This window comes from Pristiophorus japonicus, chromosome 1, assembly GCF_044704955.1.
Source record: "Pristiophorus japonicus isolate sPriJap1 chromosome 1, sPriJap1.hap1, whole genome shotgun sequence".
Classification (NCBI taxonomy): domain Eukaryota; kingdom Metazoa; phylum Chordata; class Chondrichthyes; family Pristiophoridae; genus Pristiophorus; species Pristiophorus japonicus.
This window is the reverse complement of record NC_091977.1, coordinates 228,757,602-228,784,850: the sequence shown is the minus strand read 5'-3', so window position 1 is coordinate 228,784,850 and position 27,249 is coordinate 228,757,602. Positions and strand designations below refer to the sequence as shown.

At 46.3% G+C, this 27,249-nt stretch overlaps 1 protein-coding gene across 3 annotated transcripts in view; it reads left to right on the top strand.

Annotated features, from left to right (window-relative positions):
- cemip2 (cell migration inducing hyaluronidase 2) overlaps positions 1-27,249 on the top strand; it is a 166,173-nt gene that overhangs the window by 38,101 nt on the left and 100,823 nt on the right. For all 3 annotated transcript variants that reach the window (XM_070887505.1, XM_070887497.1, XM_070887515.1), the window contains exons 5-11: positions 11,866-12,035; positions 14,014-14,202; positions 16,306-16,475; positions 18,024-18,233; positions 19,899-20,104; positions 22,680-22,749; positions 25,351-25,479. In XM_070887505.1, the coding sequence (XP_070743606.1) occupies positions 11,866-12,035; positions 14,014-14,202; positions 16,306-16,475; positions 18,024-18,233; positions 19,899-20,104; positions 22,680-22,749; positions 25,351-25,479 (1,144 nt within the window). The remainder of the gene's footprint in view (positions 1-11,865; positions 12,036-14,013; positions 14,203-16,305; positions 16,476-18,023; positions 18,234-19,898; positions 20,105-22,679; positions 22,750-25,350; positions 25,480-27,249) is intronic.

Here is a 27,249-nt window from a genome sequence, read left to right as displayed (position 1 = left end):
TTGGTCCGCCCTTATTTAAAAAGGAGGCAGACAGAAAGCAGGAAACTATAGACCAGTTAGCCTAACATATGCTGGAGTCCATTATTAAGGAAGCAGTAGTGGGACATTTGGAAAGCATAATTCAGTCAAGCAGAGTCAGCATGGTTTTATGAAGGGGAAATCATGCTTGACAAATTTGCTGGAGTTCTTTGAGGATGTAACGAGCAGGGTAGATAAGGGGGAACCAGTGGATGTGGTATATTTGGATTTCCAGAAGGCATTCGATAAGATAAAAGGGTACTGCACAAGATAAAAGTTCACAAAGTTGGGGGTAATACATTAGCATGGATAGAGGATTGGCTAACTAACAGAAAACTGAGTTGGGATAAATGGGTCATTTCCAATTGGCAAACAGTAACTAGTGGGGTGCCACAGGGATCGGTGCTGGGGCCTCAACTATTTACAATCTATATTAATGATTTGGATGAAGGGACTGAGCATAATGTAGCCAAGTTTGCTGATGATACAAAGATGGGTGAGAAAGCAAGATGTGAGGAGGATACACAAAATCTGCAAAGGGATATAGACAGGCTAAGTGAGTGGGCAAAAATTTGGCAGATGGGAATATAATATGGGGAAGTGAGAGATTATCCACTTTGGCATAAAAAATTAAAATGCAAATTATTATTTAAATAGAGAAAAATTACAAAATGCTGCAGTACAGAAGGACCTGGGGGTCCTGGTGCATGAAACACAAAAAGTTAGTATGCAGGTACAGCAAGTAATCAGGAAGGCAAATGGAATGTTGGTCTTTATTACAAGGGGGATAGAGTATAAAAGCAGAGAAGTCCTGCTACAACTGTACAGGGTATTGGTGAGGTCACACCTAGAGTACTGTGTACAGTTTTGGTCTTCTTATTTAAGGAGGGATGTACTTGCATTGGAGGCTGTTCAAAGAAGGTTCACTAGTTTGATTCCTGAGATGAAGAAGTTGACTTATGAAGAAAGGTTGAGTAGGTTGGGCCTATAGTCATTGGAGTTCAGAAGAATGAGGTGTGATCTTATTTAAACATATATGACAATGAGGGGGCTCGACAAGGTAGATGCAGAGAGGATGTTTCTATTCATGGGAGAATCTAGAACGGGAGGGCATGGTTTTAGAATAAGGGGTCACCCATTTAAAACTGAGATGAAGAGGAATTTCTTCTCACAGAGGGTTGTAAATCTGTGGAATTCTCTGCCCCAGGGAGCTGTGGAGGCTGGGTCATTGAATAAATTTAAGGTGGAGACAGACAGATTTTTGAACCATAAGGGAGTAAAGAGTTATGGGGAGCGGGCAGGGAAGTGGAACTGAGCCCATGATCAGATCAGGCATGATCTTATTGAATGGCGGAGCAGGCTCGAGGGGCCAAATGGCCTACTTCTGCTCCTATTTCTTACATAGAAACATAGAAAATAGGCCCTTCGAGCCTGCACCACCATTCAATAAGATCATGGCTGATCATTCACCTCAGTACCCCTTTCCTGCTTTCTCTCCATACCCCTTGATCTCTTTAGCCGTAAGGGCCATATCTAACTCCCTCTTGAATATATCCAATGAACTGGTATCAACGACTCTCTGCGGCAGGGAATTCCACAGGTTAACAACTCTCTGAGTGAAGAAGTTTCTCCTCATCTCAGTCCTAAATGGCTTGCCCCTTATCCTAAGACTGTGTCCCCTGGTTCTGGACTTCCCCAACATCGGGAACATTCTTCCCGCATCTAACCTGTCCCGTTCCGTCAGAATCTTATACGTTTCTATGAGATCCCCTCTTATCCTTCTAAACTCCAGAATATAAAGGCCCAGTTGATCAAGTCTCTCCTCATATGTCAGTCCAGCCATCCCTGGAATCAGTCTGGTGAACCTTCGCTGCACTTCCTCAATAGCAAGAACGTCCTTCCTCAGATTAGGAGACCAAAACTGAACACAATATTCCAGGTGAGGCCTCACCAAGGCCCTGTACAACTGCAGTAAGACCTCCCTGCTCCTATACTCAAATCCCGTAGTTATAAAGGCCAACATGCCATTTGCCGCCTTCACCGCCTGCTGTACCTGCATGCTATCTTTCAATGACTGATGAACCATGACACCCAGGTCTCGTTGCACCTCCCCTTTTCCTAATCTGCCACCATTCAGATAATATTCTGCCTTTGTGTTTTTGCCACCAAAGTGGATAACCTCACATTTATCCACATTATACTGCATCTGCCATGCATCTGCCCACTCACCTAACCTGTCCAAATTACCCTGCAGCCTCTTAGCATCCTCCTCACAGCTCACACCACCACCCAGTTGAGTGCCATCTGCAAACTTGGAGATATTACACAATTCCTTCATCCAAATCATTAATGTATATTGTAAAGAGCTGGGGTCCCAGCACTGAGCCCTGCGGCACTCCACTAGTCACTGCCTCCCATTCCGAAAAGGACCCATTTATCCCGACTCTCTGCTTTCTGTCTGCCAACCAATTTTCTATCCACGCCAGTACATTACCCCCAATACCATGTGCTTTGATTTTGCACACCAATCTCTTATGTGGGACTTTGTCAAAGGCCTTTTGAAAGTCCAAATACACCACATCCACTGGTTCTCCCTTGTCCACTCTACTGGAATTTTTTGAGGATGTAACTAGAAGATTTGTCAAGCATGATTTCCCTTTCATAAATCCATGCTGACTTGGACTGATCCTGTCACTGCTTTCCAAATGCGCTGCTATTTCATCCTTAATAATTGATGATGACAGGCTAACCGGTCTATAATTACCCGTTTTCTCTCTCTCTCCTTTTTTAAAAAGTGGTGTTACATTAGCTACCCTCCAGTCCATAGGAACTGATCCAGAGTCGATAGACTGTTGGAAATTGATCACCAATGCATCCACTATTTCTAGGACCACTTCCTTAAGTACTCTGGGATGCAGACTATCAGGCCCCGGGGATTTATCGGCCTTCAATCCCATCAAATTCCCCAATACAATTTCCTGCCTAATAAGGATATCCTTCAGTTCCTCCTTCTCACTAGACCCCCAGCCCCCTAGTACATTCAGAAGGTTATTTGTATCTTCCTTCGTAAAGACAGAACCAAAGTATTTGTTCAATTGGTCTGCCATTTCTTTGTTCCCTATTATAAATTCACCTGAGTCCGACTGCAAGGGACCTACGTTTGTCTTCACTAATCTTTTTCTCTTCACATATCTATAGAAGCTTTTGCAGTCAGTTTTTAGTTCCCAGCAAGCTTCCTCTCGTACTCTATTTTCCCCCTCCTAATTAAACCCTTTGTCCTCCTCTGCTGTATTCTAAATTTCTCCCAGTCCTCAGGTTTGCTGCTTTTTCTGGCCAATTTATATGCCTCTTCCTTGGATCTAACACTATCCTTAATTTCCCTTGTTAGCCACGGTTGAGCCATCTTCCCTGTTTTATTTTTACTCCAGACAGGGATGTACAACTGTTGAAGTTCATCCATGTGATCTATAAATGTTTTCCATTGCCTATCCACCTTCAACCCTCTAAGTATCATTTGCCAGTCTATTCTAGCCAATTCACGCATCATGCCGTCGCAGTTAGCTTTCCTTAAGTTCAGGACCCTAGTTTCTAAATTAACTGTGTCACTCCATCTTAATAAAGAATTCTACCATATTATGGTCACTCTTCCCCAAGGGGCCTCGCATAACAAGGTTGCTAATTAGGCGCTTCTCATTACACATCACCCAGTCTAGAATGGCCAGCTCTCTGGTTGGTTCCTCGACATATTGGTCAAGAAAACCATCCCTAATACACTTCAGGAAATCCTCCTTCACCGCGTTGCTACCAGTTTGGTTAGCCCAATCTATATGTAAATTAAAGTTGCCCATGATAACTGCTGTACCATTATTGCACATATCCCTTATTTCTTGTTTGATGCTGTCCCCAACCTCATTACTACTGTTTGGTGGCCTGTACACAACTCCCACTAGCGTTTTCTGCCCTTTGGTATTCCGCAGCTCCACCCATACCGATTCCACATCATCCAAGCTAATGTCCTTCCTTACTATTGCGTTAATTTCCTCTTTAACCAGCAATGCCACCCCGCCTCCTTTTCCTTTCTGTCTATCCATCCTGGATGTTGAGTTCCCAGCCTTGGTCACCCTGGAGCCATGTCTCCGTGATGCCAATTACATCATATCTGTTAACAGCTATCTGCACAGTTAATTCGTCCATCTTATTATGAATACTCCTCGCATTGAGGCACAGAGCCTTCAGGCTTGTCTTTTTAACGCACTTTACCCCTTTAGAATTTTGCTGTAATATGGCTCTTTTTGTTTTTTTGCCTTGGGTTTCTCTGCCCTCCACTTTTACTATTCTCCTTTCTATCTTTTGCCTCTGTCTCCCTTTTATTTCCCTCTGCCTCCCTGCATAGGTTCCCATTCCCCCTGACATATTAGTTTAACTCCTCCCCAACAGCACTAGCAAACACTCTCCCTAGGACATTGGTTCTGGTCCTGCCCAGGTGCAGACCGTCCGGTTTGTACTGGTCCCACCTCCCCCAGAACCGGTTCCAATGCCCCAGGAATTTGAATCCCTCCCTTCTGCACCACTCCTCAACCCACGTATTCATCTGAGCTATCCTGCGATTCCTACTCTGGCTAGCACGTGGCACGGGTAGCAATCCTGAGATTACTACTTTTGAGGTCCTACTTTTTAATTTAGCTCCTAGCTCCCTAAATTCGTCTCGTAGGACCTCATCCCGATTTTTTACCTATATCGTTGGTACCTATATGCACCACGACAACTGGCTGTTCACCTTCCCTTTTCAGAATGTCCTGCACCCGCTCCAAGACATCCTTGACCCTTGTACCAGGGAGGCAACATACCATCCTGGAGTCTCGGTTGCGGCCGCAGAAACGCCTATCTATTTCCCTTACAATTGAATTCCCTATCACTATCGCTCTCCCACTCTTTTTCCTGCCCTCCTGTGCAGCAGAGCCAGCCACGGTGCCATGAACTTGGCTGCTGCTGCTCTCCCCTGATGAGTCATCCCCCTCAACCCAAAGTAGTGTATCTGTTTTGCGGGGGGATGACCGCAGGGGACCCATGCATTACCATGCACTGCTCTTCCTGTTGGTCACCCGTTCCCTATCTGGCTGTGCACCCTTTACCTGCGGTGTGACCAACTCGCTAAGTGTGCTATTCACGTCATTCTCAGCATCGTGGATGCTCCAGAGTTCGTCCACCCACAGCTCCAGTGCCGCCAATGCGGTCTGTCAGGATCTGCAGGCGGATGCGCTTCCCGCACACGTAGTCGTCAGGGACACCGGAAGTGTCCCTAAGTTCCCACATAGTACAGGAGGAGCGTAACACGTGTCCGAGCTCTCCTGCCATGTCTTAACCCTTGGATTAACTTAATTGGGCAACAACAATGTTAAAAGGTTACTTACTGATATAGAAAGAAAAAGAAAAACTACTTGCCAATCATTTACCCCCTTGGCTGTGACGTCACCTTTCGATTTCTTTCTACTTTTTTGCCTTCTCCCTGTAGCTGCACAAGCCACGCCTCAACGACGCACCTCCCGAGCCTCTCTGACTCACCACAAACTCCCGAGCCTCTCCGACTCACCACAAACTCCCGAGCCTCTCCGACTCACCACAAACTCCCGAGCCTCTCCGACTCACCACAAACTCCCGAGCCTCTCCGACTCACCACAAACTCCCGAGCCTCTCCGACTCACCACAAACTCCCGAGCCTCTCCGACTCACCACAAACTCCCGAGCCTCTCCGACTCACCACAAACTCCCGAGCCTCTCTGACTCACTCGATCTCCCGAGCCTCTCCGACTCACCACAAACTCCCGAGCCTCTCCGACTCACTCGATCTCCAGAGCCTCTCCGACTCACCACAAACTCCCGAGCCTCTCTGACTCACCACAAACTCCCGAGCCTCTCTGACTCACCACAAACTCCCGAGCCTCTCCGACTCACCACAAACTCCCGAGCCTCTCCGACTCACCACAAACTCCCGAGCCTCTCCGACTCACCACAAACTCCCGAGCCTCTCCGACTCACCACAAACTCCCGAGCCTCTCCGACTCACCACAAACTCCCGAGCCTCTCCGACTCACCACAAACTCCCGAGCCTCTCCGACTCACCACAAACTCCCGAGCCTCTCCGACTCACCACAAACTCCCGAGCCTCTCCGACTCACCACAAACTCCCGAGCCTCTCTGACTCACTCGATCTCCCGAGCCTCTCCGACTCACCACAAACTCCCGAGCCTCTCCGACTCACCACAAACTCCCGAGCCTCTCCGACTCACTCGATCTCCCGAGCCTCTCCGACTCACCACAAACTCCCGAGCCTCTCCGACTCACCACAAACTCCCGAGCCTCTCTGACTCACCACAAACTCCCGAGCCTCTCTGACTCACCACAAACTCCCGAGCCTCTCCGACTCACCACAAACTCCCGAGCCTCTCCGACTCACCACAAACTCCCGAGCCTCTCCGACTCACCACAAACTCCCGAGCCTCTCCGACTCACCACAAACTCCCGAGCCTCTCCGACTCACCACAAACTCCCGAGCCTCTCCGACTCACCACAAACTCCCGAGCCTCTCCGACTCACCACAAACTCCCGAGCCTCTCCGACTCACCACAAACTCCCGAGCCTCTCCGACTCACCACAAACTCCCGAGCCTCTCCGACTCACCACAAACTCCCGAGCCTCTCCGACTCACCACAAACTCCCGAGCCTCTCCGACTCACCACAAACTCCCGAGCCTCTCCGACTCACCACAAACTCCCGAGCCTCTCCGACTCACCACAAACTCCCGAGCCTCTCCGACTCACCACAAACTCCCGAGCCTCTCCGACTCACCACAAACTCCCGAGCCTCTCCGACTCACCACAAACTCCCGAGCCTCTCCGACTCACCACAAACTCCCGAGCCTCTCCGACTCACCACAAACTCCCGAGCCTCTCCGACTCACCACAAACTCCCGAGCCTCTCCGACTCACCACAAACTCCCGAGCCTCTCCGACTCACCACAAACTCCCGAGCCTCTCCGACTCACCACAAACTCCCGAGCCTCTCCGACTCACCACAAACTCCCGAGCCTCTCCGACTCACCACAAACTCCCGAGCCTCTCCGACTCACCACAAACTCCCGAGCCTCTCCGACTCACCACAAACTCCCGAGCCTCTCCGACTCACCACAAACTCCCGAGCCTCTCCGACTCACCACAAACTCCCGAGCCTCTCCGACTCACCACAAACTCCCGAGCCTCTCCGACTCACCACAAACTCCCGAGCCTCTCCGACTCACCACAAACTCCCGAGCCTCTCTGACTCACTCGATCTCCCGAGCCTCTCCGACTCACCACAAACTCCCGAGCCTCTCCGACTCACCACAAACTCCCGAGCCTCTCCGACTCACCACAAACTCCCGAGCCTCTCCGACTCACCACAAACTCCCGAGCCTCTCCGACTCACCACAAACTCCCGAGCCTCTCCGACTCACCACAAACTCCCGAGCCTCTCCGACTCACCACAAACTCCCGAGCCTCTCCGACTCACCACAAACTCCCGAGCCTCTCCGACTCACCACAAACTCCCGAGCCTCTCCGACTCACTCGATCTCCCGAGCCTCTCCGACTCACCACAAACTCCCGAGCCTCTCCGACTCACTCGATCTCCCGAGCCTCAGCGACGCGTTGGGCCTTTTTATAGGCCTCTCCGACGCACCTCCCCAGCCTCTCTGACTCACTCGATCTCCCGAGCCTCTCTGACTCACTCGATCTCCCGAGCCTCTCCGACTCACCACAAACTCCCGAGCCTCTCCGACTCACCACAAACTCCCGAGCCTCTCCGACTCACCACAAACTCCCGAGCCTCTCCGACTCACCACAAACTCCCGAGCCTCTCCGACTCACCACAAACTCCCGAGCCTCTCCGACTCACCACAAACTCCCGAGCCTCTCCGACTCACCACAAACTCCCGAGCCTCTCCGACTCACCACAAACTCCCGAGCCTCTCCGACTCACCACAAACTCCCGAGCCTCTCCGACTCACCACAAACTCCCGAGCCTCTCCGACTCACTCGATCTCCCGAGCCTCTCCGACTCACCACAAACTCCCGAGCCTCTCCGACTCACTCGATCTCCCGAGCCTCAGCGACGCGTTGGGCCTTTTTATAGGCCTCTCCGACGCACCTCCCCAGCCTCTCTGACTCACTCGATCTCCCGAGCCTCTCTGACTCACTCGATCTCCCGAGCCTCTCCGACTCACTCGATCTCCCGAGCCTCAGCGACACGTTGGGCCTTTTTATAGGCCTCTCCGACGCACCTCCCCAGCCTCTCTGACTCACCACAAACTTCTTATGTCCTTATGTTCTAGGAGAGCTCCCTGGTGTTCAGGGCTTTGGATACTTTAACTCTACCTCCAGAATAGGCCCATGGAACCTCTGTTTAACACCTCGTTTGAATAGGATTGCCACCTCTGGTTGGACCTATTCCTCCTGGAGGTTCAATCACATGATTTCGTGCCTCCAACCATCCTGCCCAGTCAATCCTTTTCTCCCATCGCCAATATTTTTATAACTTAGAAACAAATGCTATCAAAGAAAATGATAAAAACACACCCATTTTTATTAATGTCTTTGTGATATTTCTCCTGGGTTTTTATTGGCAGCATTAATCTTTTTAATTCTTGGAGACGCTAGGGCAAGCCTGGAGGGTTGGCAACCCTCTGACTGGCACTCCTCCAGCACTACCTCCTCATGTCAGCAAAGGTTATGTGCTACTTGAGCGCAGCTAATCATCTGCTTCCGAGGTCAGGGTTCTGCTAATTCATTCTACTCAGAGAAGGCTGAGCGGTGACGTAATGGAGGTCTTTAAAATTATGAAAGATTTTGATAGAGTTGACAGAGCGAGTGTTTCCACTTGTGGGAAAGAGCAAAACTGGAGACCATCAACATAAAATAAGTCACCAAGAAATCAAATCTGGAATTCAGAAGAAACTACTTTACCCAAAGAATGGTGAGAATGTGGAACTCACTACTACGGGGAGTAGTTGAGGCAAATAGTATAGATGCATTTAAGGGGAAGCAAGATAAGCACATGAGGGAGAAAGGAATAGAGGGTTATACTGACAGAGTTAGATGAGGAAGGATGGGAGGGGGCTCGAGTGGAGCATAAACACCGGCTGTGTGACCTGTTTCTGTGCTGTACATTCTATATAATTTATGCAATTTTATGTAATTGAGCCAAGTTGGGAACAGTGGCATAATGGCTGAGGAGCTTTAAGGCGCTGTTATGGAATGATCCTGCCAGGCAGCAGGTTAAAGGTGCTGTCTATGATGTCCAGTCTGAGTGCCAGCAGTGAGTCTACGTCCAAAATAACAGTGAGGAGGTTGCATTCAGCAGATGCCAAAATACATATTGCAGAAAAATCATTTGCGTTTTGAAAGAGTCAGTGTTTTGATTTAGGTAACAAAATCCTGGTACATTTTTGTTAATGTCTATTTGCACCATTTAAGCCTTTTGAGATTATCTTTAAACAAGAAATAGATAACTATATATAATGTGTGTATGTGTACTTTATTTAAAGAGATTGAAAAACAGACTCTGGAGCACCACCAAGTGGTTATTTGGAGAATTACACACGATTTACAGCACAGAAACGGGCCATTTGGCCCAACTGGTCTGTACTGGTGTTTATGCTCCACACGAGCCTCCTCCCAATGCATCTCTTCTAACCACATCAACACATCCTCCTATTCCTTTCTCCCTGATGTGTTTATCTAGCTTCCCCTTAAATGCATCTGTTATTCGCATCAACCACTCCATGTGGTAGTGAGTTCTACATTCTAACCACTCTCTGTGTAAAGAAGTTTCTCCTGAATTCCTTATTGGATTGATATTTTGATTTGATGCCCTCTAGTTTTGGACTCCCCCACAAGTGGCAACATCTTCCCTACATCTACCCTCTCAAACCCCTTCATAATTTTAAAGACCTCAGTTAGGTCACCTCTCAGCCTTCTCCCTTTTAGAGAAAAGAGACCTATCCTGTTCTGTCTTTCATCATAGCAGAACTGAGAGGTTATAACTATCATCTTTATCAATCTTTGTTGCATCTTCTCCAGTGCCTCTATATATCCTTTTTATATGGAGACCAAAAACTGTGCTAATAAAATCTTTGAAAAATGATTGATTTGCTGCGCAACTAAGTCTGTACTCAAATGACTTGGTACCTTCAATTTTGCAGGACCTTTGTGACGTGGAGGGATAGCTTTTTAAAAAAAAATGTTATTTAGTTTAACAGATATATGGTGTGCATTCTTGAATGTTCTCAGCACCAGGAGTCTCACCTCTAATGAAGTTATTTGATATTTTGATCGGTTTGCTTTGAGCTGAGAATATTATTGCATCACTTTTAGCTTCAACAGATTGATTTATTGAGATTTTACTGTCAAGGCAGTTAACATGGTGTCTGCCAATAAAGAAAGAACAATAACTTGCGTTTATATAGAGATTTTCACGATCTCCGGATGTCCCGATGCACTTTACAGCCAATGAAGTACTTTTGGAGTGTGGTCATTGTTGAAATGTAGGAAACGCGGCAGCCTATTTGCGCACAGCAAGCTCCCACAAACAGCAATGTTATGATGACCAGATAATCTGTTTTTTTTGTGTGTTGGCTGAGGGATAAATATTGGCCAGGACACTGAGGAGAACTCCCCTGCTCTTCTTCAAAATAGTATCATGGGATCTTTTACATCCACCTGAGAGGGCCTCAGTTTAACGTCTCATCTGAACGACGGCATCTCTGACAGTGCAGCACTCCCTCAGTACTTCAATGTGCCCAATGGCAAAAAGTTATTTATTTATTTTGACAGGTGTTAACATAGAAACATAGAAACATAGAAAATAGGTGCAGGAGCAGGCCATTCAGCCCTTCTAGCCTGCACCGCCATTCAATGAGTTCATGGCTGAACATGAAACTTCAGTACCCCTTTCCTGCTTTCTCGCCATACCCCTTGATCCCCCGAGTAGTAAGGACTTCATCTAACTCCCTTTTGAATATATTTAGTGAATTGGCCTCAACTACTTTCTGTGGTAGAGAATTCCACAGGTTCACCACTCTCTGGGTGAAGAAGTTTCTCCTCATCTCGGTCCTAAATGGCTTACCCCTTATCCTCAGACTGTGACCTCTGGTTCTGGACTTCCCCAACATTGGGAACATTCTTCCTGCATCTAACCTGTCTAAACCCGTCAGAATTTTAAACGTTTCCATGAGGTCCCCTCTCATTCTTCTGAACTCCAGTGAATACAAGCCCAGTTGATCCAGTCTTTCTTGATAGGTCAGTCCCGCCATCCCGGGAATCAGTCTGGTGAATCTTCGCTGCACTCCCTCAATAGCAAGAATGTCCTTCCTCAAGTTAGGAGACCAAAACTGTACACAATACTCCAGGTGTGGCCTCACCAAGGCCCTGTACAACTGTAGCAACACCTCCTTGCCCCTGTATTCAAATCCCCTCGCTATGAAGGCCAACATGCCATTTGCTTTCTTAACCGCCTGCTGTACCTGCATGCTAACCTTCAATGACTGATGTACCATGACACCCAGGTCTCGTTGCACCTTCCCTTTTCCTAATCTGTCACCATTCAGATAATAGTCTGTCTCTCTGTTTTTACCACCAAAGTGGATAACCTCACATTTATCCACATTATACTTCATTATAAGATAGCGCTCTTAGTAAATAATTTCATGAGCGGACGGAATCTCATGACTAATAACACTTTTGTCAGTGCAGTGACTCTTGGTTCTCTTGCGAGAAGATGATTCCTTTGTAATTTTCTTTTCCGGTTTATGGACAGACAGGCGTGGGCTCTTGTGAGTGTGATTGGCAGTGGGAACGCATCCTGCAGTGAATCCGTGCGAGACTATGAGAACCATGACACAGGAGGAAAGGCGATAGCCCACAGGGAATTTGTCACCGTGGATGGAGTGAAGTTTGCAGTATCTGCCTCAAGTCAATGGAAAAAAGGTACCAAAAAATATTATTTTGCATGGCTTATAATGTTTTATTCTGAATTGTGTGTGACTTGACATTTTGCAGGAGGCTTATTTTTTTTCTAGTTTCTGTCCTCTCCATAAAACGCTTTCAAGCTCGGTTACACCACTTCGGCATCTTTTCATGAAAAAAAAATCACTCCTGGGATGTCGGCATCACTGGCAAGGCCAGCATTTATTGCCCATCCCTAATTGCCCTTGAGAAGGTGGTGGTGAGCCACCTTCTTGAACCGCTGCAGCCCCTGTGGTGAAGGTACTCCCACAGTGCTGTTAGAGAGGGTATTCCAGGGTTTTGACCCGGCAACAATGAAGTCGGGATGATGTGTAACTTGGGAGGGGAACTTACAGTTGGTGGTGTTCCCATGCACCTGCTGCCCTTGTCCTTCTCGAGGGCATAGGTAGTGAGTTTGGGAAGTGTTGTCAAAGAAGCCTTGGTGAGTTTCTGCAGTGCACCTTATAAATGGTACACACTGCAATCATGGTGCACCGATGGTGAATGTTTAGTATAGTATAGTAGTTTTAGGCAGTCCCTTGTGTCGAGGATGACCTGCTTCCACACCAAAAAGGGATGAGTTCACAGGTGTTTCCAGAACTACATCCTGAAGGTTGGAAGATGCCTGTGCATGAATTATTTTAACATGGAGTGGCCGTTGCACACCAGCCACCACACGGGCTTGGAAGAGCAAGGTCTTGGTCCAGTGGTAAGGGTTAACCAAGACGCATGGAGACCAAACTCTTCTGCACGGATCTAGTACGCACACACATTCCTACTGTCCATAGATCGCAGTGTGGGCTGGCCCGTGCTGCACCTTCCCTGGGCCCTGATCCCGCAGTTGTTACATGCTGCGCCGCTCCTGGGCCTCTGCCTCGCTGCTGGACTCCTGAACTCCGACCTCGCCACTCCTCGACTCCGACCTCGCCACTCCTCGACTCCGACCTCGCCACTCCTGGGCCATCACCCCACCGCCGATTGTTTAAGTGGTGGATGGCCTCTGATCAAGCGGACTGCTTGTAACCACAAGCATTATTCAGAATGGGAGAAAGCCCATTCCCTTGTGATAGATCAATCCTACCCAGGCAGTGTTGGCAGTCTGTCCAACCATAGCATCATCACAGCTCAGGCCAATACTGTCCTCCTCTGATCTCAAAGTACACACATGTTGGAGCCATGGGAGAGAGATCAAGAGTGAGAATCTTTGACACTCTTTCTGTTCTCCTTCCCCAGACCGTTATTTATCTTTAAGCCCCATTCCATCCATAAAATCATTCCACAGAGAGGATGAGCCCAGGGCAATTCATTGCTCGTTCACCCTGTGGACAGTGGACTGAGAGGTTATACCCATCAGGAAAGACTGAACAGCTGGGGCTCTGCTCTATAAAAGAGGTGGCCTGATAGAGGTCTTTAACATTATGAAGGGGGTTTGCTAGGGTAGAAGATGTTTCCACTTGCGGGGGAGGCCAAAACTAGGGGCCATAAATATAAAGATAATCACTAATAAATCCAATAGGGAATTCAAGAGAAACTTCTTTACTTAAGAGTGGTGAGAATGTGGAATTCGCTAGCACAGGGAGTAGTTGAGGCGAATAGTATAGATGCATTTAATGGGAGGCTAGACAAACATATGAGGGAGAAGGGAATAGAGGGTTATGCTGATAGAGTTAGATGAGGAAGGATGGGAGGAGGCTCGAGTGGATCATAAACTTCGGCACGGATTAGTTGGGCCGAATGACTTGTTTCTGTGCTGTAAATGCTTTATAATTAACATTTACCGCCTGTATTACTGTTTACAATTCTGTAGAGCAAAATTGCACAGATTAATAGTTTATTTGAAACCTCCATTTTCTAACATTTCCATTTCAGCAATTTCGAAACTACTCGCAGGGAAAAAAATACCAAGTTGTTTGGATAATAATTGTTTTTGTCTCTCTCTCACTCCTCCTGTGCGGATTAGGGATTCCACTGGCAGAATTCCAAATAGAAGTTTCGGGTGGCTTAATTGTGGACCTGCTGGATGAGGTAGAAGGCTGGGAGAAGGATGATCAGATGGTCATTGCGAGTACCGATTACTCCATGCACCAGGCTGAAGAATTCACCGTCCTTCCTTGTCCTGAGTGCAAAGGTCGTCAGGTCAAAGTCAAAGGTACGTGAAAAATTGTTACCAACACCCTGAATTGACGGGCAGGGCTGGTCCGTCGAGCCTGCCCTACACACTCGTGGTGGCTGGGCCATTATGACTAACCACAACCTTCCATCCCCCCCACCGCCACAGCCATATAATCTCCCGGAACAGGCAAAAATCCCAGAGCCAATAAGGGCAAAAAATACACTAATATTCCCCAGACGTACCAAATCTCACTCAGTAGGAACGGCAGATGCTTTGAGCACCTTTGCTGTTTTGAATTATATTTGGGGTAAATATTTCTGGCTGCTGACGAGCTGAGGGGTGACTGTAGAGGGCGATGAGGCTGCCTGAAAGGACTTTATAATGGGTAATCGCACTATAGCGAGGTGCGGACTGCTGCTTGAACTGCCTGAAACAATCGGCGCTTAGTACGGTGTGCCTTTGTAACTGATGCTATGGTACTGGCAAATGGTCAGCGCCAGATGCCCTGAAACACCCCAAATTGTCTTTTTTATTCTTTGTGCCTAAAATTCTGGGTTTAATTTTACGCACATTTTGCAACCAGTGTAATCGCAGGAAATTTGCGCGTATGGTTCTTTAGCCCGGAGAGTGGGAGAGCCATTATAACGAGCTGACATGTGTTTGGCGGGCACAATGATCGATAGACGGACGTAAAACAGCGAGGAAATGTGCTTCTGCTCAAACTGTCAATGCCACTCCTCCTGATGGGGACTACTGTGGTGGAACGGCAGGGATGGGGGGGGGGGAGCACAGGGAGGGTAGGAGGGAAGGAGGGGGTGGGAGCGGTGGGGTGGGGGGGGGAAGGATGGGAGCCCGAGGGGAGGAGCGGGGGGGACAGCACGAGTGGTGGGGACGGGGACGGGGGGGGGGGGGGGGGGGCAGTATGAGTGATGGGGTCAGGGGTCAGGGGCGGTACGAGTGGTGGGGACGTTACCAGACAGGTGGGTGGGGGAGCAGCAAGTTATTTCTGGCACAGCCACTGCTGGAAGTAAATTGAAATGCTTGTGCATCGCCACAGTCGAAGGGGGAGTCCCAGGATACTCGGTGCTGCTGAATAGTCCCTGTTGATGAGGTAGAGAAAAATGGATTTGTTCAGCCAACTGTTTCCCCAATGAATAATAAATATTGAACCACTGCTTTCTATAAAAATAAATAAAAATTCTTCTTGCTCAATATTATTCTAAGTTGTGATGCATTTAACACTAGTCGCAATACTGTCGCTATGTCATTATAAAAATACTATACAAGCTCGGCAGGGGAGGACTTATGAAAGCTAAAATGACCATCAATATGCTCTTTTATTAAAGAAAAATATCACCACTGTATGTTAATATCCAGAACACACCGTTCTGCATCTGTCTGGACCTTTATGCCACAGCTTTGCTGTCTTGCCCTTTCTCCCAATTTTTCCTGATCTGCCTCAAGCCCCTCCATTAGTCTCTTCACATCCCCTGGGATTAGACCCATTACATTGCTGAATAAGTGATTTCTGGATGGTTTCTAAACTTACTTCCTACTACCAATACAGGAATAAAGGATGCATTTTTCATAAGTGTGCAGCTGCATTAATAATAGGCTGTCCACTACTACCAGTGTAAACCCAAGTGGAACTCATAAAGATTAAAATGTGATCAAAGAATGGCAATTACATACAATATAAGCACAGAAACAGGCCAATCTGCTGGTGTTTATGGTTTATGCTCCACACGAGCCTCCTCCCACCCCTCTTTATCTCACCCTATCAACATATCCTTCTATTTCTTTCTCCCTCATATGTTTATCGAGCGTCCCCTTAAATGCATCTGTGCTATTGGCCTCAACCACTCCCTGTGGTAGCGAGTTCCACATTCTCACCACTCTCTGGGTAAAGAGGTTTCTCCTGAATTCGCTATTGGATTTATTAGTGACTATCTTATATTTATGGCCCCTAGTTCCAGACAATCCAAGACATCTAAAAGTGTCCGATTTGCATCATGGTTCTGGGTTTTCTTTTTTTGTCACTGTATCTCAAAAGTGCAGCTCCTTGGAATATGTTGCTGCCGTAAAATCTCTCCGCACTGTATTTGTCGAAGCTTGAGTCTTTATTGCCTCCTCTTTCAGGAAAGGTCCAGTATCTTCACGTTGGAGAGATTGTGGATGGGATAGACATGAGGGCAGAGGTGGGAATTTTGACAAGGAACATTGTCATTGAGGGGGAGATGGAAGATTCCTGCTATGGGGACAACTGGTGCCAGTTCTTTAAGTATGACACATTTGGAGGACATCTAAAGGTAAGTCTGACTGATTATGATGAACAGTAGTTACCGTCTGTCCTATCTGACGTTTGACCATAGACTTTCTGTGACAAGGTTGGTTCTAACTTTAATTATGATTACAGGAAACATTTAATTCTTCTTCAAACCTTTATTCTCAGAGAATTTAAGGAAATGATGAGCATTCATAGAGGAACAATAGAACGAGAAGATTTTATTTATCTTTCCCATTGTGCACAGACATCAACTGATGTGTAAACTGGATAAAACCAATTTACCACACCTGTTTCATTGGTTTACCATCTATACCATTTTTGCTTTTGAGGTGCCGACATAATCCTCCAGAGCCTTATGGGAGAATTACATTGAATGTATAGCACAGAAACAGGCCATTCGGCCCAACTGGTCTTTGCCGGTGGTAATGCTCCACACAAGTTTCCCACTCTACCACATCCAACCCTATCAACATATCCTTCTAATCCTTTCTCCCTCATGTGTATCCAGCTTCCCCTTAAATGCATCTATGCTATTTGCCTCAACTACTCCATGTGGTAGCGAGTTCCATATTCTCATCACCATCTGGGTAAAGAAGTTTCTCCTGAATTCCTTTATTGGATTTATTTATTATTTATTAAGAGAGCTTAGAGTATAATTTGGAGGGGAAGTGACTGGGACTCATTCCCCACATCCCATTTTTCGCACCCGATTAGTTCCCACCCGATTTCCGCGTGCGAGGCGAGTGGCAAACGGGAGCCACTCGTTCAAACTGTTGGGCGAGAGGACCACGCAAAATTGGTCCTCTAGTGTCAGGCAAAAGGTGAAGACCGACCAACAGGGTCACTGGCAATGGAGGGGGGGGGGTTTGGGGAGTGGAGGGGGAGGGAGGGCGGAGCAAGATCAAGGGGAGGGGAGATCGGGAGAGGAGCTCGGTGGGGGGAGATTGGAGGGGGGTGGGAGTGGGGGGAGATTGGAGGAGTGGAGGAGATTGGGGGGAGATTGGAGGGGAGTGGGTTGATAGGGCAGGTGGGAGAGATGGTGGGGGAGATGGGGGGGGGGGGGGGTGGGAGATTGGAGGGGGGAGATCGGGAGGGGTGCGAGTGGTGGCTGGCAACAGCCCATCGTTTTAATGTGGAGTCAGAGGGATCGCTCCTACTCCATAATCAGGTAAGTGAATTTTTTGTTTTACTTGCCTTTCTGGTGCCAGCCTTTAAGGACCTTTTGGTTTGGCTGCTATGTGTCTGAGATGCCCTTCAATTATTTTGAACTGTGCAGGCACAGGTCAGATCCAGAAGATGCACAGTTCTCCAACTACTCCATATTCTCTCCAAGAAGGTTCAGCCCCGGATGGGTTTACTGTTGTTTTCATGGCAGCATCTGAAACCCTTGTTGAGATTATTCTACGATACAGTGGAGAATGACAGCATTGTCTGGGTTGTGGTTTCAAACAACTTTCAATAAATCAAACTAAAACTAATTTTCAAAGGCAGTGACCTGAATTGGTCTCCCTATTCTGCTTCCTCTTAAATAGGAAACCAATTTTAATCTTTTTTCTCCTTTTTGTTGAAGATTTTGAAGAATTTCACATCCGTTCATCTCTCTAATGTGGAGCTGGTGCACATGGGGCAGCAGGTTATGGGCAGTTACCCTGTGCACTTTCACCTTTGTGGGGATGTGGATACACTTGGGGGCTACAGCTCACCAACCTATCTGAAAAGCCTGGCAATACATCACTGCTTCTCCAGATGTGTCACCGTCCACACAACCAATGGCTTATTGGTAAGTATTTCTTGCCAGCTGTTCTGCAAAGTTAGCTTTACATAGAATTACTCAGAATTTACAGCACATGCGGCCCAACTGGTCTATGCTGGCGTTTATGCTGCACACGAGCTGCCTCTCACCCTTCTTCATCTCACCCTATCAACATCTCCTTCTATTCCTTTCTCCTTCATGTGCTCATCTTGCTTCCCCTTAAATGCATCTATGTTATTCACCTTAACCATTCCATGTGGCAGCATGTTCCACATTCGAACTGCTCCCTGAGTAAAGATGTTTCTCCTGAATACTTTATTGAATTTATCAGTGACTATCTTATATTGATGCTCCCTAGTTCTGGTCTCCCCCACAAGTGGAAACATTTTCTCTACATCTATGCTATTGAATCCTTTCATAATTTTAAAGACCTTTATAGGTTAACCCTCAACCTTCCCTTTTCTAGAGAAAAGTGCCCCAGCCTGTTCAGTCTTTCCAGATGTGTGTAACATCTCAGTTCTGCAAAGGAAAATATAAGAAAGGCTTGCATTTATATAGCATTTTTCACGACCACCGCACGTCCCAAAGCGCTTTACAGCCAATGAATACTTTTGAAGTGTAGTCACTGTTGTAATATGAGAAAAGCGGCAGCCAATTTGCGCACAGGAAGGTCCCACAGCCAGATAATCTGTTTTAGTGATGTTCGAAATAGTACCATGGGATCTTTTACATCCACCTGAGAGCCAGCGGAGCCTCGGTTTAGCGTCTCATCCGAAAGACGGCTCTCTAACAGTGCAGCGCTCCCTCAGTACAGCACTTGAGTGTCAGCCTAGACCTTTTGCTCAAGTCTCTGGAGTGGGACTTGAACCACAACCTTCTGACTCAGAGGTGAGAGTGCGTCCCACTAAGCCACATCTGACAATGTCAAGATATCATCCTTGTAAATCTTTTCTGCACTTTCTCCAGTGCCTCTCTATCTTTTTTGTAATATGGAGACCAGAACAATGCACAGTACTGCACGTGTGTTCTTGAAGTTTGAAGGAATGCGCTATTTCACTATTACATTGATTTCTATAAATTGCGTTAGCTCTGATTTGTATAGTGCGTGATGTGGCTGTAAAGACACATTGCTGCCATGGTTGTAGAGTTTGAGCCTTTTAAACAACTGCAAGGAATCTTTGCAAGCCAAAATGCTTCACTCCTTTCCATTCTGCTAGTAGTTGATCAATTGTATTGATACAAAACATGTAGCCTGTGCTGTTAACAACAACTTTCATTTATATAGTGCCTTTAACGTAGTGAAACATCGCAAGACATTTCACAGGAGTGTGATCATTGTTCTCCAGGGGGTTTCTTGCAGCAGTGTTCTGGAGATTAATCTTCAATTCCTGGAGACTCCAGGGCAATCCTGGAGGGTTGGCGACCCCTGAGCGTGACACAGTGCACAAGCACACGATGTGTGCTCAACAAGAGTGAAGCACCATCATCGCCGCAGCACTTTGGTTGACACCATTTTGTACAATTGTTGAATAGCTTTCCTATTGGGCGACAATCAGTTGGCTTTGGGTGTAGTTGAGACCAGATTACAGAGTGACGCTCGCTTGGCCACCAATGGCTCGTGAATGGTGGTCTGTTCTTGACTGACCAGTCACCACAAAGAAAAGCCAAGTTTGTTGTTTTTTTTTAAAACAGATAAAAGACACTATTGGCTACGACACACTGGGGCACTGTTTCTTCCTGGAGGATGGAATTGAACAGAGGAATATTCTTTACCACAACCTAGGCCTCGTCACCAAACCTGGGACTCTCCTGCCCACGGACAGGAACGATGTTATGTGCCCCTCGATTCTTAACAATGTTTACGGCAATTACATCCCCGTTCCAGCGACCGACTGCAAGTAAATGTTAAATTTTTTGGGGCCGTGCCCATTTCTTGTGCGATTTGTTCTGTCGGGAGGATTTATGATTTAAAAAAATGGCACCATTTTAAATTAAGGTTTTACACACGAAAGTGAAGCCAAGATCAGTTGAGCAGCTTTGATCGACTATGGCGTGAAACGGAACATAATGGTCAGAAGGGACGATATTTGCCAGGTTTTTCTGGGTAGCTGGTGGTTGAATGGCTGGGTGCATTGAGTACAAAAAATACTCTACTTCTGGGGGTGGAATTTCCTGTGGATTTGCGCCCAAAAATGGCGCGATTGGGGCATAAAGCAAATACTTGGGGTAAAAGATCAGACGCAACTATTTGTACTAACCGAATAGCAGCCATTTCTCTGATTGGCTCTCCAGTATCACATGACTTATTGCTGATTGGTCACCTTGGAGGATAAGCCATACCCTGAAGTTTCTCTGGAATGTGTAAATGGAATCACCCAGCCTAACTTTGCACATGGTAACATGATCCATTTTGACTTCAGAAGTCAGCGAGGACACATCTCAAACATAGAGAGGAGACATCCCCCAACCAAAGTCCCTTACCCCAGTTCAAGTGCATCTCTCCTGCAGCCAAAGTCCCTTATCCCAGCACAAGTGCATGACCTTACCACCCCCCCGCCATAAATGGGGCATTGTGTCCGATTGTTAACAGGTTTATTGGGCATGAGGTGAATAGCGACAGTGTCGTGACTTCTGGATTTCATACACTCCAACGATGTCCCTTGTAGCTTTACGAGAAATCGGGTGTGGGTAGAAAGGGGGTTGGAAGAACGTGATCCGTCTTCCCTGATTTCCCTCTCCCCTCCGATCCCCCCGCCCCGTGGTCTCTTTCTCTCTTTCCCCCCCCCCCCGCCCCTCCCCCGTATCCCTCTCTCTCTCCCCACCCTAAATCTCTCTTTTTTCCCCCCCCCCTCCCCCGTGTTTCTCTCTCCCAACCCCCCAAGGCTCTCTCTCTCTTCCCCCACTGCCGCCACTCTCCTCTCTCTCCCCCCCCCCCCCCCCCCCCCAAGGTTCTCTCTCTCTTTCTCTCCGGGGTGGGGTCGGGAGGATGCATGTGCAAAAGTGGTCAGTACAAATAGTTACTCTGTAAAGGATTGAGGAAACTCTGGTGCAAGTGTTTCACGCAAGTAATTACACTACGCCCGAATTTCCTCGCTGTTTTACGCCCATTCTATCGATCCTTGTTATGATGGCTCCACCTCTCCTCTGTCGCGCCCCCCCACCCCCCCACCCCCAGGTTAAAGAGTCGTACATGCAAATTTCCAACAATTATATTGGTTCAAAATGGGTGTAAAATTAAGCCCGGAATTTTAGTCGCAGCCGCAACCAAGGTTGGTTTTGATGCGCTTTGTTTTTTTTTAAGCAATTGTATTATTTAGCCTCACTGAGACCTGCCCTATATTTTCTGTTCCTTTTGAATACATCTCACAGCTACGTGTTCAATGTTTTAAAGCATTCAATTGCACCTATCAGGTGAAGACCAACAATCTTCTGTTGTGTAAATTGTTGTACCGCTTCGTACCCACGCCTGAAGAAGCTAGACCTTTGCAGTATATCAATATCCAGCTTTGTTAATTTAAAAGCTGTGTTTGGAGAGTGAGCGGGGTTAACTGTGAGGTTTAGCTAACAACTTCCAGATATTTTTGTGCTGTGTGAATGTTGGGGTAAGGATTGCTGGACGCCAATTGCGACAGAACTGTTTTTCAATATGAATGGGGAAGAAAACAAGGGGAATCCTATTATTAGAGGTACATTTATCTTGGTGGAATGTAGACCCGTATTTCTCGCACTGTCGGCTGCACTCCTAGTATATACGACCAGAAGCTCTGCGAAACAATGGCATGTGTGGAGTCGTGTCAATGTGGGTTCGTGAATCTTAGTTTAAAGTGTGCAACAAAGTAGATCTGGGCGCTCCCATGCATTTGCACCTCTGCCTCAACAGGACAACAGAATTAAAAATGAAGAACTCTCATTTATATAGTGCCTTGCATGAACTCCGGATGTCCCAAAGCGCTCTCCGGCCAATGGAGTACTTTTGAAGTGCAGTCACTGTTGTAATGGAGGAAAAGCGGCAGCCGATTTTTGCACAGCAAGCTCCCACCATCAGTAATGTGATATTAAGTGCGGAGCCTGACAGCAAATGTAAAAGCAGAGGGAAGATGAGGCAGAGGAAACCGATTTAAGGTAATTGGTAAAAGAACCAGAGGCGATGTGAGGAGATTATTTTTACGCAGGGAGTTATGATCTGGAATGCGTTGCCTGAAAGGGTGGTGGAAGCAGATTCAATAGTAACTTTTAAAAGGGAATTGGATAAATACTTCATGGGGGAAAAGTACAGGGCCATGGGGCAAGAGCAGGGATAGTGGGACTAATTGGATAGCTCTTTCAAAGATATTAACATGCACGATGAGCCGAATGGCCGCCTTCTGTGCTGTATCATTCTATGATTCTATTCTATGAGAGGTCGCTCCTCCAAGCCGGTAACAAAATTATTTATTTTAAATTCAGTTACGATGTTCTTCCTTTCTCCCTCAGGGCAGTTTCCACTTTCTGGGTTGCCAATCCCAACAATCATCTCATCAACAATGCCGCGGCAGGCTCACAGGTGAGTCCCTATTCATGTGGGGCTAATATGTATATGATGGGATCCAGCGGAATGGGAGGGGGGAGGGGAGACAGAGGGAAGGAAACTTAACCAATATGGTGACGTAGTGTATAATTTTTGGAATTTGCCTTTAGGAAGCAAGAGATGCTCCAATGTAATCAGCAACGCTGATGGAACATAATGCAGCAGTGCATCTTATAGTTTACGGCGTTAGACTTTTTCCTGCGCACTTCAGTTCAAAACATTTTTCCGTCATAATTTGCTGGAAGTGCGAGCTGATAACAGCGCGGCGAGGGCAATGGGGCATCTGGGACCTCCGTGAACAACGGGACCAATAGTCTATCTCCTGAACCAATGCGATTTAAGGACTGAGAAATAAACAGGAACAATGGAGAAGGGGATAGGGTGAATTAGTAGTCAAATCAGATACAGAGAGAAAGAGAGAGGAAAAGAAAGATTGGATGAAGAGAGAGAAAAAAAAGAAACAGAAAGGAAAAGTAGAATAATAAAAAATAACATTTGACATTTTAAAAATCTCCAACAATTGATTACCTTCAGGAATGAGATTGAACAGTTTAAGATATTCACTTTCTGGGCTGGAGAGGTTGATTGGCATTACATTAACAGTTATCACATCATTGCGCTCTTAATTACCAGCCCTAACTTTCTGTGGCGGGTTTAATGGGCGAGTTTAAGTGCAAATCCAGCATGTTCTTGTATATAACGGGGAGGCTAAGGGCGAGATACCGTCTGTGCAAAGGAATTGGCAGAGCGGCGTAAATCGACTCACAACTCTCAGCGTATCTCTTCCTCGCCACAAATTGCTGGATGATTTACACATTAATGGTGGTGAGCGCCATTTAACTCACTGTTATTTTGACAGCAATATCTGGCCCATGATGTACAAGCAGCAATCAATCTGTCATCCTCACCATTGAATACCAAGGATCATTTTATGCTCCTGGCACAGAACAGGGCATACTGGGAATGCACATCCTAAAATTGAGCACAGAGGGTAGCTTTACTTACTCACCTGATTCGCCCGCACGGTATTCCGATTGTACTATCAAAAAATCTCCAAAGCAATTGAAACCACAGTAATTTTTAAAATTTAGAAACCAGGACTAACAGACATGTTGTCTGAGATCAGGGATTGATCCTGGGAGGGTCTTCATGGCTTATAGAATCTAGAAGAGAAGAAATGAGGGGTGGCCTGATGGAGGTCCTTAAAACTATGAAGGGGGTTCGATAGGATATACGTAGAGAAGATGTTTCGACTTGTGGGGGGAGACCAGAACAAGGAGTCATAAATATAAGATAGTCACTAATGAATCCAATAGGGAATTTAGGAGAAACTTCTTTACCCAGAGAGTGCTTAGAATGTGGATCCTGCTACCACAGGGAGTGGTTGAGGTGAATTGTATAGATACATTTGAGGGGAAGAGAAAGTAATAGAAGAATATGCTGATAGGATGAGATGAAGGAGGGTGGGAGAAGGCTCGTGTGGAACATAAACAGCAGGACATACTAATTTCTGTGCTGTAAATTCTATGTAATATGGTTCAGTACTAGTATAAAGTGGACTAAATGGATTAGCTGTAGGGATCCTAATGTCTTGTGATTTAAAACAGGCTGGAGAAGGATCATATGGTCTTGTGATCACCGTATTGTGTATTACTGTGCAACTGAGCCATCCAGACCGGGGAGGACTATCTTATATTTATGACCCCTGGTTCAATCTCTGGTCTGTGACTTCAGCTGGGACAGCAGATGGGTTTCTGCAGTTGGTCTCAAGAGTTGTATAAGAGAGGAAAGTCAGCCAGGGTGATAGTCACCTAATGACTCTCATTGGTTAGTGCTCAGAATTGTACGTCAAGCAAGCAGAGGATTGGTTGGGCAGGAGAGAGGAGAAGATATGCAAACATGTATGAAATCGAAGGACAGGATGAGATTTGCGTGTCTCAATACAGACAGTCACCATCCCACCCAGAGCCATGTTCAGTGGGAGAAGCAAAAAAAACAGGTAAAAACCCAGGCCAATTAGGGGGGAAAAAACTAGAAAATTCCTCTCCGACCCCCTGAAGCGACTGAAGTTAGTTCAGGAGATTACTCTGGCCCATATAATTCTTTACAGTACCTCCTTCTTGTAAGAGGTGATCTCCGTCCCAGCCAAAAACAGGTTCAGCTCTTGCTTGAAGGAATTCAGTGCGTTGGCATCCACCGTGGCAGAAGGGCAGCCTGTTCCAGATTCCTCCCTGTTCTCTGGGAAAAGAACCCAACATCCAACCGAGTTCTGCCCTTAACGTAACTTATAAGCGTGACCTCTGGTCCTCCCTAACCTTAGTTGAAAGAGGGAATCGTGTGGGAGGAAATTGGTGATGGTGTACGAACTCTTCCTGTTAACTGATGTTGGTATGTTATTTAGTGGCGTGTCCAATAAGAAAGATCTTTATGAATCCTTTTTTAAAAAGAAATTGAAAGAAATGCTTTAAAATGTTGATTAGATACATTTTTGTCTGGCTCCAGTGTTTGGTACAGGAATAAATCCTGTCTTTTTTCCACCCGTAATCATGTAAGCTCGCTTGTTTTTATTTACATTAGGATACTGGGATATGGTACCTGTTCCATAAAGTTCCCACAGGAGACTCCCATGGCTTGTTCTCTGAAACTAAAGCTGAACTCACTCCACTGGGCACTTTCTACAACAACAGGGTTCACTCCAACTTCAAGGTAAGTATTCTCCTGAATCATATCGTAGATTCATAGAATGATACAGCACAGAAGGAGGCCATTCGGCCCATCATGCCTGTGCCGGCTCTTTGAAAGAGCTATCCGATTAGTCCCACTCCTCCTCCTCTTTCCCCATAGCCCTGAAAATGTCCCCCCTTCAAGTATTTATCCAATTCCCTTTTGAAAGTTATTATTGAATCTGCTCCCACCGCCCTTTCAGGCCGTGCATTCCCGATCACAACTCGCTGTTTTTTTTTAAAGTTTCTTCATTTCGCTTCTGGTTCTTTTGCCTTTTAACTCTTTAAAAATATGGCTTCAGAATAGAAGTGAAGTAATTTATTTTATTTTATATATTAGACATTCCTCACTTGCGGAATCTAAAGCTCTCCCCTCTTGATTACATTGCGTTTTTGGTTAGTTTTTTTCAATGAGATGAAACTCTTTCTTCCTTCCCCTCTCCCCCACCAACCCCAAACAGGGTTGCCAACTCTGGTTAGACGTTTTCCTGGAGTATTCATCCCATGACCTCCTGTCTCCCGTCATTGGTCGCCAAACACACCCACCCTCGCGGCACCCCGCCTTCCTACGGCCAATTTGTAAACAAAAAGATTCTTTGTTACCCATCTTCGTTACCTGCCGTCAAACAGCTATTTCCCCCCTCCTGCCCAATCTCTAATATTTTTACAATTAATAAACAGAAGTGTTCAAAGAAAATGGGGAAAAAACACACTATAAAAGAAATGTCCTGATGGTTTTTCTCGCAGGTGTTGCTCGCAGCAGTATTCTGGAGATTAATCTTCCAATTCCTGGAGACTCCAGGGAATTCCTGGAGGGTTGGCAACCCCTACCCTCTTCCCTATTGCAAAGTGCTTTCTGGTTAATGTGCACCTGCAGTGAAAGCCTGGAGTTTTCTTTAGGGTTGCTGTGTATCACTGAAATAAAATATAGGGTATAGAGTAGAGCTCGGTGCTTTAGTGCGTGACCATGTGCTACTGATATTGATCTTGGCGAGAACACAAATAAATACATTTGGGCCATGCTTTTTTCCAGAGGTAGATCTCTTTAAGCTCTTAGTTAAACATGAAGAATATTCAACACAAACAGTGTTCCCACTTTCCTTTTTATATTCTGCTTTTTTGTGTTAATTTTCTTATAACTTTCATTCAATTCCTTTAAGATCTTTGGTCACTTTTCTTTAACTTTATTCAGAATCGCAATTTACACTTCTCTCTCTCTCTCTCTCTATTCTGCTGTTCTTCTGCCTATTCTTCCCTCACCCCTTTCATGACCTCAAGACATTCCAAAGCGCTTTACAAGCAATGGTGTTTTTTTGGTTTGAAGTGCAGTCCCTGTTGTACTGTGGAAAATGCGGCAGCCAATTTTGCGCACAGCAAGCTCCCACAAATAGTGATGAAATAGTAACCAGAGCATCTGTTTTATTGGCCAGGACATCAATAGTGAGTAGCTTGCATTAGAGATCTCTCCAGAAGTCTGTAGGACTGAACCATTCCAATATGTAAACATTCTGACCATAATGTGACATTTAGTTATGTTACTGAAGAAAGTTTATTTTCGCTCTTCCCTTCCCCATTTGGGTTTACGGTTCAGATTTTGGATTGGATGCATACTTCAGAAACTTCTGTACAACTTCAAAAGCCTTCCATAGACACGGTTGCAGATTGTGTAATGAGCTGGTTTCTCTGAGAACTTTTAATCTTGGTATTGTTTTGTAATTCGCCTAAGAATAATGAGTAACATGCCAACATGATA